Source organism: Hibiscus syriacus, unplaced genomic scaffold, assembly GCF_006381635.1.
Source record: "Hibiscus syriacus cultivar Baekdansim isolate YM2019G1 unplaced genomic scaffold, ASM638163v2 tig00110450_pilon, whole genome shotgun sequence".
NCBI lineage: Eukaryota > Viridiplantae > Streptophyta > Magnoliopsida > Malvales > Malvaceae > Hibiscus > Hibiscus syriacus.
In genome coordinates this window covers 7,543,315-7,561,502 of record NW_024062743.1, presented here as the reverse complement: position 1 = coordinate 7,561,502, position 18,188 = coordinate 7,543,315, and the positions used below count along the sequence as shown (strand labels likewise).

General features: G+C 34.2%; 1 protein-coding gene and 1 pseudogene across 3 annotated transcripts; one reads left to right on the top strand and one right to left on the bottom strand.

The window, feature by feature from the left end:
- On the top strand, positions 1 to 3,022 carry LOC120125997 (annotated as a pseudogene).
- Positions 3,023 to 5,014: 1,992 nt separating this feature from the next.
- LOC120126165 (vacuolar protein sorting-associated protein 28 homolog 1-like) lies at positions 5,015 to 6,508 on the bottom strand. 3 transcript variants are annotated; one of them, XM_039144436.1, is made up of 3 exons: positions 6,401 to 6,508; positions 5,366 to 6,125; positions 5,015 to 5,091 (listed from the first exon to the last, which is right to left on the bottom strand). In XM_039144436.1, exons 2-3 carry the CDS (start codon positions 5,985 to 5,987, stop codon positions 5,030 to 5,032), a joined length of 684 nt encoding a protein of 227 aa, XP_039000367.1. In that variant the 5' UTR covers positions 5,988 to 6,125; positions 6,401 to 6,508; the 3' UTR covers positions 5,015 to 5,029. The 3 variants fall into 3 exon arrangements, with proteins under 3 accessions (XP_039000367.1, XP_039000368.1, XP_039000369.1); XM_039144437.1 differs by lacking the exon at positions 5,015 to 5,091 and adding an exon at positions 5,132 to 5,270; XM_039144438.1 differs by lacking the exon at positions 5,015 to 5,091 and adding an exon at positions 5,132 to 5,225.
- Between the last annotated feature and the right edge of the window lie 11,680 nt (positions 6,509 to 18,188).

Here is an 18,188-nt window from a genome sequence, read left to right as displayed (position 1 = left end):
CACGGCGCAGATCCGAGGTGTTTTGGGAACGCTTCCTCTCCCAATCTTAACCGAAAAAGCCTCTAAAGATCTATCCTTTTTGCCCCCTTTCTCTCTCTTTATTCAACAAATTCAGTCACATCGCCAAACACTCGTTTTTTTCTGTTGCTCTCTTCATCTGCTTCAAGGTTGCTTAATTTCTCTTTCTGTCTTTATGTTTGCTGTAGTTTTTCTTTTCTTTGTGTGTTTGTGCCTGTCTGATTGGAGTGGAGTGGGTTACTTTTGTTTCTATGTTTTCTTCTTTCATCGGATTTGATTGATGATTATTGGGTTTAATTTAACTGTTTGGGATCTGGGTTTGATCTATTTTCTTTGTATGACTTCGGGTTTTTCTTGTTTCTGAGATCGGTTAGTTCATATCCATGATTTTTTTGGTATTTTCTTCTAATTCATGGTTGGAGACATTAACAACATTGAAGCTGTGCCATACTATTCTATATTTGCTTGTTAATTGAAATTAAAATTGTTGGATATTGAAGAGCACAAGGAAAAAAACTAAAAAAAGTTCTTCCTTATTTTTATTTTAGATTATAAAGATTTTATGAGTTATTCTGATCGTGAACATATCTTAAATGTCAATATTGTAACTCAAAGCATTTAGGTTGAAATTTTACAATTAGTTAAGTGAGATTTTTTGTTATTTGTTCTCGAACTATGCAAGTGTAGTACCGGGCAAACATTGGTATGGTAAAGTGTGTGATTATAGTTTACTCTCAATGTGTTGGTTGATCTTATGTTGATGCCGGTAATCAACAAGTTATGGCATATTTTGGCCTGTGTTGAATCTGTAATTATTGTCGCTGTTCAAATGGATTAGGCTGTGTGACCTAGAATTATGACGTACCACAATTTTTGTATAAATGCCCTTCACACTGTCCGTAATTGACTGTTGATTATCTAAACACCTATATAAATCTGTAATTTTGATTAATTTTTGCTTCTTTGACTGGAATATATTGACTTATCCATTAACTACCCAGAAGTGTGAGTGAAGAATATTTGTTTAGGAGATGATGGCTTCAGAGAGGTAGAAATTATGCGGTAGAAATTTCTGTGCACTACTCTTTGTGAGTTTCAGAGAGGTGGGCAAAGTAGTGCATCTTTCTCCCGATCCTTGATCAGAAATCAATGTTGTGCATCTTCTTCATCTGGCCTGCAAGTTGGGCTCATCCGTTACATCTTTCTCAATATCGAAATGCATTATCCTTTAATGCAATTAAATTTTATATTGTACTTGATATGTGTTTTTGTTGTTTGTTTATCATGTAACATCTTATTTTCTTTATTGGTATCCTGTAACCTGTTGTATCCTTAAAGCTATAATATCTATCACAAGGTTGGCTAGACTTTGTTTAACAAGTTTTTAACTCTTCTCTTTCCTCTGCAGTCATGGCAGGTTTGGCACCCGAAGGATCCCAATTTGATGCTCGTCAATATGATCAGAAAATGACTGAGTTGTAAGTTTCTTAGCTTGTCAACCTCCGACTTTCCTCGTCTGTTTTTCCCTTTTAAGATAAAATGTTAGAAAAAAGGAGAAAATATATTTTCCAATTTACAATTTCGCGATATGTCACAGGCTCCAAACGTATGGAGATGATTTTTTCACTTCTTATGATGAAGTTTATGACAGTTTTGATGCGATGGGACTTCTGGAGAATCTTCTAAGGGGTATCTATGCATATGGTATGTAGTAATTTGGAATTAGAAATTTCTTTTGGAATTTAGTCTGATGTTTGTTTAGATTTATGATTTATTTTTTTCTAAGTTATTCTGAATCCAGATTCTTTCTTCCAAATATTTTCTAAGGTTTATAGAAGCCCTCTGCGATTCAGCAAAGAAAATTGTTCCCTTCTGCAAAGGTCTCGATGTAATACAACAGGCACAGTCTGGAACCGGGAAGACAGCAACTTTCTGCTCCGGTATTTTGCAGCAGCTTGACTATGGTATAGTCCAATACCGGGCTCTGGTTTTAGCACCCACTAGGGAGTTGGCTCAACAGATTGAGAAGGTGATGCGGGCGTTGGGTGATTACCTTGGCGTGAAGGTACATGCTTGCGTAGGTGGGACAAATGTACGAGAGGATCAGCGCATTTTCCAAAGTGGTGTTCATGTTGTTGTCGGTACTCCCGGACGTGTGTTTGATATGTTGAGAAGGCAATCACTTCGTCCAGATTATATTAAGATGTTTGTCTTGGATGAGGCTGATGAAATGCTTTCCCGTGGTTTTAAGGATCAGGTTTGTTATCTATGTCAATTATTTTAAGTTTTGCAATCTTTGGTTTTTGATATTTTTTTCTCTTATAATGTTATGTCTGTCAGATCTACGACATCTTCCAGCTTCTGCCAGACAAGATTCAGGTTGGGGTATTTTCTGCTACAATGCCACCTGAAGCCCTTGAGATAACTTGGAAGTTCATGAATAAACCTGTAAGAATTCTGGTTAAGCGTGATGAGCTAACCCTGGAAGGTATCAAGCAGTTAATGTTGAGAAGGAAGAATGGAAACTCGAAACACTCTGCGATCTCTACGAGACCCTAGCCATTACCCAAAGCGTCATTTTTGTGAATACGAGGCGCAAGGTTGACTGGCTAACCGACAAGATGCGAAGTCGAGACCATACAGTTTCTGCCACCCATGGAGACATGGACCAGAATACTTGTGATGTCATCATGCGTGAATTCCATTCTGGTTCTTCTCGTGTTCTCATCACTACTGATCTCTTAGCTCGTGGTATTGACGTGCAGCAAGTCTCTCTTGTCATAAACTATGATCTGCCTACACAACCAGAGAACTACCTCCACCGAATCCGGACGAAGTGGAAGGTTTGGAAGAAAAGGTGTGTCCATTAACTTTGTCACTCTAGACGATGAGAGGATGCTGTTTGATATCCAGAAGTTCTACAATGTTATCATTGAGGAGTTGCCATCGAATGTCGCCGACCTCCTTTGATGAGTTACATTTCCAAAGATGATCGAGGCCCGTGTTTTTACTGTTTTTCATGTATGATAACGTTCTCTTTTTTTTTTCTTTGTTTACTTTTTTGTTTTCCTATTTAGGTTTTTAAGTTATATGTTCTTGAACATATTTGAACATTTAATCATTTGTTTTGCACAATTGCTACATAAAAGATTATCTAGTTTTCCTCACTGTTGTACTGTTGACTTATGCTATTTTTAGCCTCAATCTTTTAGTAGATATGGAATTGTCCATCAATGAGATTCGAATATATTTTGAATGTCATGATCTGGAAAGAAATGTTTTTCAGATAGAAAACGACTAGTAGAAGATTTTAGCCAAGACCATGGTCTGTTATGGATCGACTCCTGGCCTTGCCATACATGGCGACTTTGGAGGACGGGGTGGTGTTGGAGGAGACTGATTTCTCCACATTGAACCTTACGACGTGACGGAGAAGACCAACTTCACCACATCCAAGTTTAGGGAACTGCCGCAGAAGATTATGATCCTCTTCATTACAAGAGACAGCGTAATGGAGACGGGTAAACTCTTGCCAAAGCTTGTGGATGGATAGGAGGATGAAAGGGACAACTGGCCCGGTGCTCTGGTGGACAACCCACTGAAGATGGAGTTCAATCTTCTATGGAAAAGCTAAAAGATGCTAAATTTGTTTATGAAAGATTGTTCAATAGGCCATTGGGGTTATTTTCTTTTAACTTAACGGACTAAAAGGATTCACATTTTGAAATGATTCGTTTACTTTTCCACCATGAAACATCTTTTGCTGTAACACACTACTTCCACCGGAGTTGCTTGCTTTTTATTCAAGCTTGATATATGGTTGTGAAATGATATTCACAATTTGTTGGAATCTCTTTAATTGAATAAACTAACAGCATAGTTGGCAACAGTGTTGGTCTTCTAGTAAGCAAGAGTTCTCGTCTTAAACCAATGTCTCTTACTTTTGTGTCAATGGCCTCAATTTGAAGATTGTTTTAACATTTTTAAGTGGCGTGGATTGCCTGATAAACTATTAGATGAAGGGGAAGGCAGTTCAAACCCCCCAAAAACGTTGCAGATGATGATCCTAACATCACAGTGATCCTCAACAAAACAAAACGATTAGAATTAGGCTCGGTCCACCCCCATGTTCAGCTTTGGCGATGATGGTAATCCAAAAGTTACTCAGACAACCTGGATAAGGCACTAGAGTAAGAAAAAACCAGCACCAGTGTGGCAGTGTCAACAACCACCTTAGAGCCAGTAGCTAACATGCAGCAATTTTCCCTATTAAAACATCTGCACCCACATCAATCACCCTGCACATCACTGTTCCATGTTCCATTGACCATTATCTATATAGGTGATGGATTTAGATAGATAAAAAAGGGATGACGAGATTACCAAGCTATATATATCAGTATCTACTCTAAAGGGTTTCATTTATTGTTCTCAAAATAACTCAAATGGTCTACCTTTTCAGGTAGCCTATGCCGCTCTAATGCCCTTCTCTCAACCCCTAGCTTTCTCCTGGTTTCCCAATAGCAGTTGATGAAGAGGAAAATAAAGCCTCAAGTATCCCAGCAACTCCAAAAAGTTATAGCTTAGTATTGGATTAGTTCATATATAGCTTTATCAACTTCATCAATATTAGGAAAAGTAGCGATCCAAGAAAGTGGAGTAATTTGTAAAATATTTTCAGTCAAGAGATGAATGATTTCATCTCAAGTTCGTTCAAGGAATACAAAAACCTAAGGCAAAGACATACCTAGATAACATGGAAGATGGAAATGATATGTTTAAATTTTTTGGAGATGTCGAGGAGGAAAGCAAAAAACAACTACGAACACAAAGGCCATTAAACAAACACAAATTAACAACGTTGTAGCTTATATTATTGAAAGAGTCCACCAAAAAAGGAAGCTTGAAGGTTACGAAGATGCAATGCAGCTAGTTGAACTTGAAACATACCTGCACTCGTGGAAGCTTGTTTAACATCCCTTTATAAATGATTTTTCAATGGCTTGCTTATTCATCTATGAAAGCCAATGCCCACGGTTGAGTGGGAAGTACACCAGACATCAAAACTTTTTGCTATATATTGGATAAACAATTTTATATGCAAGACAAACAATCAAGAAAAGGGAATATCTTCATATTACAAAAACCAAACCAAAGCACATATCCATTCTAATAGAATGACAATCAGAAAACAATAGCATCTTGAGCTTAAACAATCCAAGAACTCTCAAAATGAATACCAATGTTACCAACTTAAAACACAGTTCGACACATTACTGGGAATCCACCAGATTGAAGCACTAAACAAAAGTATGGCATATTTGGATTACTTCTAGAGTTCAAGTACCAGCATTAGGCAAAGCAGCCATAAATGAATTGTATGAAGATTCCAAGTCAAAGTGTAGCTGCCTGGCTTGCTGCTCTGTTAACTCATCTGCAGCCCCCATCTTAGCCAACCTTGAGATCCATTCCTTCATCTTTATCTTCCCCTCAAAATCAGGTGGCAAAATACCAAGCTTATTGAGTGATGCGGAGAGGTCAGACAACAAAGGATACACTTGATCAACTGCCACCATATTGAGTTTCAATGAATCCATGGCAGTAATAAAATTCTGCACACATTCGGCCACAATGGCAGCAGAAGTAGTTGCAGAGGCAGCTGCCACAGCACGATGCTCAACAGTGGCAGGCACACCAGATGTCACTAGACGGTTTATAGCGGCTGGGCAGTCCATTTTATATGTATCCGCAAAGCGTTCAATGCTGGGGACGGTGTCTTTGAGAGTAGAAGCCAAGGTTTTGAAATGGGCAATAAGTTTTTGGCACTCGGTCTCATATTCAGATGATGAAATAATATCCCTCACATAAGCCTTCTCGAGCTTCTCAGTTGCCTTGATAATGGCATACAGCTCTGCAAAGTTCTCATACATTTCTCTCTCGCGCTTGTCGTTCCATAGCTTAACCTCCATGTAGGCAAGACTTGGTATGTTACTAATATTGAACAAAAGGGTCAATTTGGGATTGAATGAAAAGGGCTTCCTGAGTTTGAGGTTTGGAGGAATGGAGAAGAGAACGGGACACGCGCAAAGAGAACTAAACTTTATTCACTGCAAAAAAAAAATTTCAACAGAAACTAATCAGATTGCTATCCAATTTATCAGTAATAAAGATTCTTTTTTCCCCCAGCAAAAACCCTAAATCCAACCTAAACCGAAATCACCGAAGAAAAGGAGAAACATGGACTTTAGCACATCTTCATCAATAAAAACGGAAAACATAAAAACTTATTTAATTCTCATCTGCTTTCTATGCAAACAACAAAGACGGTAAAAGAGCATACGAAAAGGATGATCAAGATTAAAAAAGAAGAAGAAACCCTTACCTTAATTCATCCCAAAACGAGATAAAAGCCCCAAGGAAATTGATTCTAAGTTCACACAGATGAAATTTATAGGAAAAGAAGAAGAAATTGCTTTCTATAATAATATAATAACAATATAATAATAATAATAATAATGGAGGTGTGGGGGAAGGTGCGAGATTGGAATGACTAACGATAGAAATATACAAACGGAATGAAACGCGGCTTTAAATGTCGTGCAGCAGCAGAGGGGGAGAGGGGGAAGGGTTGCGTGTGGTATAGGGGTCGAATTATAAAAGGATAAATTTTAAGATTGATTATTTTTATTTAAGTTATGGATACTTTTACTTATTGAATTTGAAAATATAATATTTTATTATTTTATTTAAATAAGATACAATTACCGAAGATTAAATGTCATTAGATTTTAAACGGACTGTTGACTTAACATAGTGAACCTATAAAATTAAAAAGAGTAAATTACATAAATAATCATTAATATTTGAGTAAGTTTTTGTTTTCCCTATTGAAATTTAAAAAATAACAAATTGATCACTAAAATATCAAATGAAATCAAAATTAAATGTTAGGTACGATTTTGAAAAAAAAATTAGATGACCATAATAGAATAAAAGTTATAATTATAATACTAAACATTTAGTTTACCCATTTTTCAGCTCTAGGCAAGTGCCCCTCCTGCACAAGCTCATCGACACCCTTACTATAATTCTATTTGCATGCACGTAAATCATGAACGACCAAATTTTGCGGAGCAGGAGACCCAAGCAAAATATAAAAAATGTTAAAAGGAATTTATAAACAACTCCTGGCTTCATTTTGGATTACCGATACAACTTATTCTATCTATATGTTTAAGGAACTCCAGAGAACGGAATCAAGATTTTAATTTAAGGGGATAAAATATAATTAACAATAAAAAGTGAATAACAAAAACAAAACAAATCAAAATTTAAAGACTTAAATAAGTAATTATCTCCGTCCCCGAGAAACTCTAAAACTCAACACAAAAACTTAATGAAACAACCACAAAATCTAAATGCATAAATTTAGAGTTATGTAGGACCAGTCCTGATATGATTTCAATACTCATTAATATGTGATAAGAATCTCAGAAGTAACAAAAGAGATCAAGCAATTACCGAATTACTGTCACTTCCCATTTCCTGAGGAACCTCTTCCAGCTTACCAAGACAATATGAATTAAGGTAATCTACGGGTTTTAGTGACTAATTTATTATTTTTAAAATTTTAATGGAAAAAAATGAAAACTTAATTAAACATTAATAACCATTTGAGTAGTTTACCCTTTCAATTATATATTTACTTTGTCACGTCAGCAATCATTTAAATGTCCATTGACAATTAACCATCAGCGATCGCATATTAATTAAATAAAAATAAAAATAAAAGTGACCAAATATTATATTTTTTAATTCGATAAGGAGAAATATAAGGTCGGATACCTAATATTATATTTAGTGTGCCTTGACTTAAAATGAATGATTTATCATTTTGGAGTCGTACACGACCTTTTTAAATAGGTCAGGTTGGATACCTAAAATTACATTTCTTACCGAATCTACGTATTACCAGAGATTCACGTGGAAGGGTTCGGGAGTCAATTACTTGTGGGAAATTATGAGCATTTCACATCGGCCTTTCGTTACCAACATGGTTACAAGTTCTTTCATAACCACCTTTTTAACAAAAAATTGAATTAATAATAATTATGACTTTATTTTAGAAAATTTGAAATTTTTGATAAATTTTGGTTAATTTCAATTTTGGAGTCGCCATCTACCTCTAGGTCAGGTATGTCGAATAATTAAAAATATCTTTTAAAACAATTTTAAGGAAAATCATTTTAAAGACAAAAATTGGTCTACAATTCACCAGAAATTCAATTTTTCAGGATTCGGGAATCGATTATGCGTGGGAATGGTAAGCACCCCCATAGCTCCCAAAATTGGTACCTCTCGGTTATACGTTGTCTAAGCAACGGAATTTTACATATTTGAATCCAAATTTTAAATTATGATCCTTTTATTTCGATGAATTTTTTTTAAAAAAAGTGAGTGAATCCCTATTATAAAATATTTGACTTGATAAAAATGATTTAATCAACTCGGTTTTATTTAAAAAGGATATCCCTTTACTACGTGAATTAACATAAATTGGAATCCAATTATGTTGGACACAATTTCATAAACCCACGACGCGAGACAACATTACCTTTAATTATTTAAAAAACTAGAAAATGTATGACTGATTCTTGAATGTAATAGTTAATAAATGACAGATGCATGATAGATAAAGTATTCACATGTCATGACAAATAAATTAAATAAAATAATGAAATACTAAAATAAAAAATAAAATAAAATGAGAATTTATTTATTAAAAATAATTTCATTATATAAAAAACTATGAAAATGTCAAAAATTGTAAATTTATTTAAAGTGAATAAAATATATCTATTTGACTAATATATCAATAAATATAAATATGCAAACAAATAATAATATTAATATCATTTTATTCAAATAACTCTCGAAATAGCACCCTAGATATTTAGAGGTCTTCCATAAGTTAGTTGAATGAAATGAAATCACATGTTAATTAATCAAAAAACAACAAATAAAAATAAAATATAGACCTACACGTACAAACAAGCTTATTTATACTGTATTTAATATATATATATATATATATATATATATATAGAAAATAATACATGTGATATTACTAAATGGAACACTATATTATCATTTAGCATATATATTACAACATTCGTGAAACATTATAAATAAAAGTATATATAATATATTAACTTTATGCATATGTTTATAAATATTTAGCACTGTAGCGTAAAATATACACGATACGAAAGTAACTCAATATATATATATAATCTAGAATATAAAATGGCCATAGATAGTTTAGGTAATATAATATAATATAAGGCAAACTTATATATATACACACATAAGGGAAAAACATCTTTAAAAATTAATTAAAGGTAATTAAGGTAAAATCATTTCAAAAATAGGAATAACACAAAACATATGCATTGAAATCGAAAATAAACAATATATCAAGCAAGACCAAAATGGAAATATTTAAAATAAAGCATACTATGTACAAAGCAACACAAAACTCAAGTTAACATGGAAAAGGGGACTGAAATGCAACAAATATAAGATCAACAAATCAAATCATATATTTGATCCAGACGCTTTAACAAGCAATCAATGATCAGAATATAAAACAGAAAAAAATAAAAAAACAGAAGCATAAAGTGTAAACTTTCATTTCATTGACCAAAGCAGAACTTTACAAAACTCAGATGGCCAACAAAGGGGTTGTCCATGCGCAAGGGTTGAGAAACCATAACCCCTAAAATGACATAGTTTTGGGTAATGCTTAAATACCCTATTATAACAATTTTGAAAAACCCTAGCCCCATTTTCATTTTTTCTATGTCGTCTTCTTTCTTCTTTCATCCCACACTCCACTTTGTCTCATTCAGCCGAGAGAGAGGACAAAAACCTCTTTGGCCGCCTCCCTATATGGCACCGACGAAGGGGCCGATGATCTTTACTTGGTCTCCTATCCACATCTCTTTTAACCCCTAGGCGAACCGAACACCTAAACTCCTAAATCAATCTCCCATGCTCGTTCAAAACCAAAAATCAAAATAAATAATACTACCTTTAAAGCTTTTTAAGGCTTTCTCTTCTCAGGTGAGCTGAAGACGTCCGAAAACGAAAGGTAAAATTCTCATTTTTTTTGTTTCATTTTCTGTGTTTTTTTGTTCGAATGGTCTATGGTCCCTCTCTAGTTTGAACTCACTTTTTTCTCTCATTCCTTTGTATGTTATATTTGGCAATGCTTCGGTATTACCAAGAAGGTTGGATATGATTATCCTATTTCATTGGAGTTGACAATCCTATATTCTATTTTATTTCCCTTGTTTTATTTTGAGTTGATCCTTGTGATGTGTTTTTTTCATTGATTTTGGCCTTTTGACTGATTGACATGATGATGACCGGCTAAAACGTCAGTGTGAGGGTACTGGGAGTAGATGAAAGAAGTGCGATGGGACATATTTGTCCTAGGCGGCGGCGGTGGCAGGCTTAGGGTTTTAAAAACCCTAGTCTCCTTTCATCTGGGCCGTTGGATCAAGCACAAATCAAACGACTGGAAACATGCTTATTGTTTGGAGATATGATGATACCCTAGTTGTGTTGGGCTACCATGTGGCCTTAGGGTTTCCAGATGTTGGGTCTGTTGGGTCTTGTTTGGGCCTGACTCGTTTGTAATTTGGACTCTTTAACCTGTTAATCATATAAAGAAACAAATTAATGGATATATTCATATTTAATTATTTAGTATTTATTTATTATAATAATAATAATAATAATCGAATAATCAAAATTCCATGGCACTATCAATCATAAACTTACAAACCAAACTTATATTTTAAATGACACTAACATATATTATATTTAGACTAACATTAACCAACACAATTATCACTAGCTAATAATAGCTACTAATTTTATATATATGTAACCTAATAATAATGATAATAAATAAAATCTGGACAAACATGGTGTGTATAGCTGCCCCTCTTTTCCTATTGGTGTGATGGCACAAATAGGGCAAAGATCAAAGACACAATTTTGGTTGGCTTTGGTGTTCACTCTATATCGGAAGTCTCTCGTTTTGAAGTGAATATCTAAAACACAACTTTGTTCCTTCTTGTTGAGGATATTGGGTTGTATTTTGATTGACCCATTACTTTATTTGAGGACTTTAGATTTGCTGACGACATTGTTCCTTCGTGATGAGGATATCTTGTCACATTTGAATGATTGTGTATCTGAAGAAAACATAATCCCTTTGTGTTAAGGGAGTCTAATTGCCTAAAGATAGTTTTATTCTGTAAACAAAACTGCTCCTTCACGGTGGGGAGATCTGGTCGCTTCTGCAATGATTTGGTTGATGAAGATGATGTTGTTCATTCTCGTTGAGAAAGTCAGGCCAATCTGGATATAATTTGGTGTTGAAGATGACCCTGTTCATCCACATGGAATAGATTTGGCCTCTTTCAGGTGAATTGTTTGCTAAAGATGACATTGTTCCTTCTCACTGAGGAAGTCGGGGTCTATCTGGAGATAATTTGGTGTTCAAGATGACATTGCTCATCTACAATAAAGAGATCTGGCAGCTTCCAAGTAATTTGCTAAAGACATGGTTTCTTCGCATGAAAGAGATCTGGTTGTCTTGAAAATGTAACTGCTTTTCCGTATTGAAGAGTTCTGGCCGCTTTTTAGCATGATCCACTCTTTTTTATGAAGGATGTTGAATATGGTGATGATCTCACTTTTTCATCTGAAAGACGTTGAGTCGTAGGACGATCTTACTCCTTCTTTTGAAAGATACTAAGTCACGGGATAATCTTGTTCCTTCTTTTGAAGGATGATAGGTCGTAATTGGTAGGTGATCCACTACTGAGATGGATTTCCCAGTTCCTATTTGAAAAAAAAATTAAGCGATTTATTTCACCGTATTGAGGAAGTTTAATCATTGCTTGATGATTTACACTTCGTTTGAGAATATCATGTTTGTTGATAATAATGTTCCTTCGTATTGAAGTGATATAGTTATCATTGATCTTTTTTTCCTAAAAGGTTTATGAAAATATGTACATGTATGAATGCAACTATCTTAAGGAATTTTATGAATTGTATGAGCGATCTATTTCACCGTATTGAGGAATTTTAATCATTGCTTGATGATTTACACTTCGTTTGAGAATATCATGTTTGTTGATAATAATGTTCCTTCGTATTGAAGTGATATAGTTATCATTGATCTTTTTTTCCTAAAAGGTTTATGAAAATATGTACATGTATGAATGCAACTATCTTAAGGAATTTTATGAATTGTATGAAATTCTTTTTTGATAAGATGTAATTTCAAGAGAAATTTTAAAGTAATCCTCGAGAGAGGGAAATTAAAGCTTCTTATGTTGTATGTGATAATGAATGTTTGATGCAAAGATGTAAATTTTATGTAACATGTATGTATGTTTTGGTGGCCTTGGTCCTTGTACTATTTAACCTTGGCAGCCAAGTCCATGTATTATTTAGTGTTTAGCAGAGGTAACCAATTTGATTACTGTCGCACTTGATCTGTCTTTTTTAACTTGATCTTTTTGTCCCAATTTTGATTTATCCCTAAATTTTATCTTTTCTTATCCCTAAACTAAACATAAGTTTCTAGGTCCGGAGAGACATTTGTCAATTGCTAAGATCTGCTCCAGAGAGATAGTCTTGTTTGAAAATGTTTTTCTTCCTCTTTATATTTTTCAAAATGTGAAAGATGCTTTGAAAATGATTTATTAAAGAATTTTTAAAGAATTTTGAATAAAGAAATAACTTTGAAAAAAATTTAATGAAAGAATTTCGAAAAATATTCGATGAAGAATTTTGAAGAATGTTTCCCCTTACTTTAGGGTTCACAATTAAGACAAATTATAAAACAAGTATTCATTAGAATATCAAAGAATTAATTACACTTTTAATCTTTTAAATTTATGGCTCTTTGACAAGTGTCAAGAATTGCATGTTATTTTAGGTTCGCTTCACAAACTTTCTATGGTTTATGTCATCGAGTTCTCATTCCCTTTATTGTTTCATGTGAACATTGTGGCATGTTCCTCATTTTTGGGTTGGCATTTTAATCGGATTGTATACAAAATGACGTAACTAGCATATTTAATTGGTAGACCTTTTATACCACTTTTATTTCGGTTCTTTGAAATCTTTCATTTGTTCAAGCTTTGTAGACTTCTTTAGCAGAGGCAGTGATGAGATATCGGTTTAAAGATAAAATTCCTGAGTGTTCGTGTGATGTTGACTATAACAGGTGTTCCTCAACACTCTTAATCATTCGTCCAACGACACTCCTTAATCTAAACCTTAAGGCATTACTACCTTTATTGAATGACCTAAACTTTTTCTTTATTCATTCATTTTTTGTTTCTATTTTTTCTTTTCTTTTCCTTTCCTTTCATTTTCTTCTTTTCTTCTTTTGTTTTCTTTTATTTTTTTTTCTCTCGTTTCCCCCCTTACCTCAGAGAATTCATCGCGTCACAATTAATGTCACAGTTTGAATATAACCACTTCATGAAGCTCAAACTTACCTAAATAGCTGGTTGAAATTATCTTCAAGTTATTAGCTTAATGCTTTCAGTGGAGTGGCCCCGTTTTATTTCTCTCACCTATCACTATTTTTTAACCTTTTGAGTATCCGGCTTCAAGATTTCTTAAGCTTGTTGAGAGGAACCTGTTATAGTTTAGGTATCGTTGAAGGTTAGAAAAAACCTCATCTTTAGAGTTTGGTTCCTAAACAACTAGTCTAAACTAAGTTCATCTATTCCACCATTCCATCTGAGAAGATTATGGTCATCATTGAATGTCCCCATCATAAGTATGGTCTAATCAATTTTACAACCTCATTTTTTAATCTTCTATACATATCTGAATGCCAAGACCTTTTGATTGTCTCTTCATGAGAAGAAAAGACTAGCTCGGTCCCTAGAAGAGAAGGGTTTGGGTATATTTGTTGGAGTAAGATCAAGGGTATATTTGTTGGAGTAAGATCAAGGGTCTTTGTTGTAAAATGGTATAATATTGCCATTTGTGTAATACCCCACTTATTGAATTAAGGAATTTATTGAAAAGATTTACAGATGGAGGATTTAAGTGATCAAATGATAAAAGATGGGTAAATGATTGGAATAGTATTTTAGACTAAATTGCAACTATAGACAAATAGAGAGGGAATTTTAGTCCTTTAAAGGGGAAATAAATTTAATAATTATTTTATTTATATACTTAATTAAGTAAAAGGGGGAGAATGAGAGAAAAAACTTTATTTCTTTTTTCCTCTTCTTTCACACGGTCAAGCTTTTATCCATAGCTCCAAAGATAAGTTTTGATTAATCAATTTTCGTTTTGATTGTGGGTTGTTTTTACAACCTTAAGTGATATAGAAGCTTAAGGAAGGAATTGAGATTAAAACCATGAAAAGAAGAAAATATTAGAGATTTTAGAAAATGGGTTTTTAATTGATATATTAGTATATTGGTGTTTATTGAGGTTTACTAGTAGATTTGACTTGCCAAAGAGGTAAATGAGAGACTAAAAGTATTAGATGGGATTAAGAACATATTAGAAAAGTGGTTTGATTCTTAGAATTGAATGTTCTTGAATGATTTTAGATGTTCTAAGAGGCTAAATGAAGGAATGTTAGTATGATAGTTAAGGAAGAGTTTAATACTATCATATGGGGTAAATATAATGAGAATTGACCACATTGGGATGAAAATCGAGTTGAAAACTGGAAATTCTAGGCAAGGGTATTGGTACTGCTAAGAACAGTACCAATACAATAGGCTAAAATGAGGTAAATTAGATGAGTAGTATTGCTACTGATTTAATCAGTATTGATACCGATGGGGTAGTATCGATACCATGATAAGGGGTATCGATACTTATCATGGTATCGATACCAAGCAACATCGAATCTAATTTTGGTATCGTTACTGGTAGGGGGTATCGGTACCATAATAGGGTAGTATCGATACCAGGAAACATCAAACCTACTTTTGGTATCGATACCCAAAGAGGGTATCGATACCATAGTATAGAAGTATTGGTACTAGGGTAGTAGTATCGATACTATAGAGCCATAAATGTTAAAATAGGCTGATATATGTATAGAAAGTTAATGATATGTCCTTTTGAGTATTGTTTAAGTATAATAGTTAGGAAATATTCTAACTTTGGGTATGGTACATATTTTATGGATGCTTGAGTAGATCGGAACCAAGCTCCCAAAACAAGCAAAACTAAGGGTAAATGCAAAGTGTCGGAGTAATCAACACTATATTTAATTACATAGCGAGGAAAGTCAGGTAAGTGCCTTTAATTGTGAAACTATATGACGTACTAATCATATATGTATAACTGTTAAAATATGTGTGGTGATTACCAAATTGGCACTAAGTGTGAATTGCACAGAATTCATCCCATATGGATGAATAACCGTTTCGACACTAAGTATGTATTTCATATAATTCATCATATGTGGATGAATAACCGTTTCGACACTAAGTATGCATTTCCCAGAATTCATCCTATGTGGACGAATAACCATTTCGGCACTAAGTGTGTATTTCACGAAATTCATCCTATGTGGATGAATAACCGTTTCGAGACTAGATGTGCAAAACACGGAATTCATAATATATTTATGAATGACAATATGGGCACTATAGGTGCACTACAAAGAAATGATAATAAATAGAAATAATGAATTGATATTTCATTGATAAATAATAATGACATATATTTTGATTTCATTGTATGATTAAGTATGCCTAACTAAGTAATACTTAACGTGTGTTTATTTCACACGTAGGTTGAATACAGCTGAGTAAGGAGATCCTTGGACATCCAGACAGAGTCGCCTCATCAGTAACCGTATAACATACCTTTCTACTTTTATTATATTTTACTTGGCATATAATAGGGTTTAGTAAAAACGCTCTCTTTAGTATTAGATTAAACCGTTGTAAATTTATGAGGTGTTTGAACATCTCTTTTTGTTCATATATTTAAGTTGATATTTTTTTTCTTTTAAGTGAATTAATTGTTTTATAAAATAAAACAAAATTTTTATAGGATTTCGAATTAGGAGCAATAATATTAGTGATGTGACATCTGTACCTCGTATATGTATGTGTATACGGGAGATGAGTATTACATTTATTGGTATCAGAGTTATATTTTTAGCTGATTCTTTGCATAAAAGCAAGTGTAGTTTGATATAAAAATAGTTTACATGCCACTAAGATGTCAAGGTTACCTATAGGGTATATAAAAATTATGAAAGATGTCTCTCCTTACTAACTTAAGTATGATTCTTATTAATGTTGTGGTAGATGTCAGATTCTACTAATTCAAGAAGAACGGGTGGTCGAGAGGGTATAGATAAATCAGGTAGTGAAAGTTATGAAGAGAATATCGAACATCCGATTTTATCTAACAATGCCAATGCACCGGTACCTCAGGGTATGTCTGTCCCAGAGTTCGGAGCATTTATACAAGCTATGGATGCTATTTTAACAAGGTTTCAACCTCCTGTGCCTTTCCCTGCTTCTCCCATACCGCAAATACTAATTCCAAAGGAGTTAAGAAGTTTGGGAGCTCTAGAGTTCAGGGGAGAAGAAAATGAAGGTCTAATGGATGCATATTTATGGTTGAGTGACGTTAAGGCAATGTTGGAAAATCTCCAATGCTCTGATAATGAAAAATTAGGTAGAGCAGTACCATTACTTCGAGGTTTGAATCGGGTATGGTGGACAAATACGACGATGTATGCATCGCCAGAGGAAGTGAATTGCTAGTTCTTTCATGAGGAGTTCAAGAACAAATATATCGGGGAGAAGTTCATGAGGTCAATGTTGTTGAAGTTTCTTAGCTTGAAACAAGGTGATCGAGCGGTGCATAAGTATGAGGCAGAATACAATAAGCTCAGCCATTATGATACAAAAGTTGTTCCTAATGATAAAGCTCATCGAGATTGATTCATAGAGGGTCTGAGGCCTAAACTAAAAGAGATGATGTTAGCATTAAATTTGTCAAGTCTACAAGAAGTGATTAATAGAGCGAAGATGATTGAAAGAGCTCAAGAGGAGACTCTAGCTGCGGAACAAAGTTTACAGATGGGAAAAAGGAGTGGGATGTCTTCATCTACACATTTTTCTAAGAGAGGAAAGAGATCCAGTTCCCGATATAATGATAGAACGGATGCTACTGTAGCTGCACAGAAGTCTAAGTAGGCTCATTCTTTTGCTGCGAGCTCTAGTAGAGCTTTTGGAGAAAAAAGTAACGTATGTCAGACGTGTGGTAAATTTCACCGGGGAGTGTGTAGAGTGCTCTCTGGCGCTTGCTTTAATTGTGTAGGAACGAGTCATTATGCTTGGAGCTGTCCATAGAGATCAGGGCATAGATCAGTATAATCTGAGAGATCAGTAGTAGCACCTAGTAGAAGTAGATGAAGAGGAAGAACAGGTAGTCAATCTGAGGCTAGCCAGAGATAAGAGACTCAGGAAGTGGACCGAGTATATAATATAAAGACCAATGAAGATAATGATGATCCGGAAATCATAACAGTTACATTTTACCTTTTTGATGAGTCTGTTTTTGTTCTAGTTGACCCTGGTTCATCACATTCATATATTAGTACCAAGCTGATTAGAAATAGATGAATTCCTTTAGAACCAATTGCTAGTGAAATGATAGCGATAAATCCTATGGGTCAAAGTGTAAGGGTGACTAAGGTGTGTAGAAAATGTCCAATTAAAATTCAAGGGGTAGTATTCTTGGAAAAATTGATGGAGTTACCCTTTGATGAGTTTGAAATCATTTTGGGCATGGATTGGTTGTCTCCACTTCATGGATGGGTATATTTTTGTCGGAAACGATTATTCCTAAAGGATGTGGAAGGCTTCGAAATTGTAGTGGTAAGTGAGAAAGAAAAATTCATGTCCAATGTGATATCAGCTTTGACCGCCAAGACAATGATGTCAAAAGGATGCGTAGCTTTTCTAGCTAATGTGATAGACACTCGAAAGCCAGAATCGAGATTACAGGATATTCCCATAATTAGAGAGTTTCCAGAGGTTTTTTATGAAGAGTTACCGGGATTA

Excerpts from the sequence above, each read along its gene's own strand:
- LOC120126165 (XM_039144436.1), bottom strand. The coding sequence starts at position 5,987 with ATGGAGGTTAAGCTATGGAACGACAAGCGCGAGAGAGAAATGTATGAG. Across the intron at positions 5,092-5,365 it reads GGCTGCTTTGCCTAATGCTG|CAAAAAGTTTTGATGTCTGG; the intron begins GTACTTGAACTC and ends TCCAATATATAG.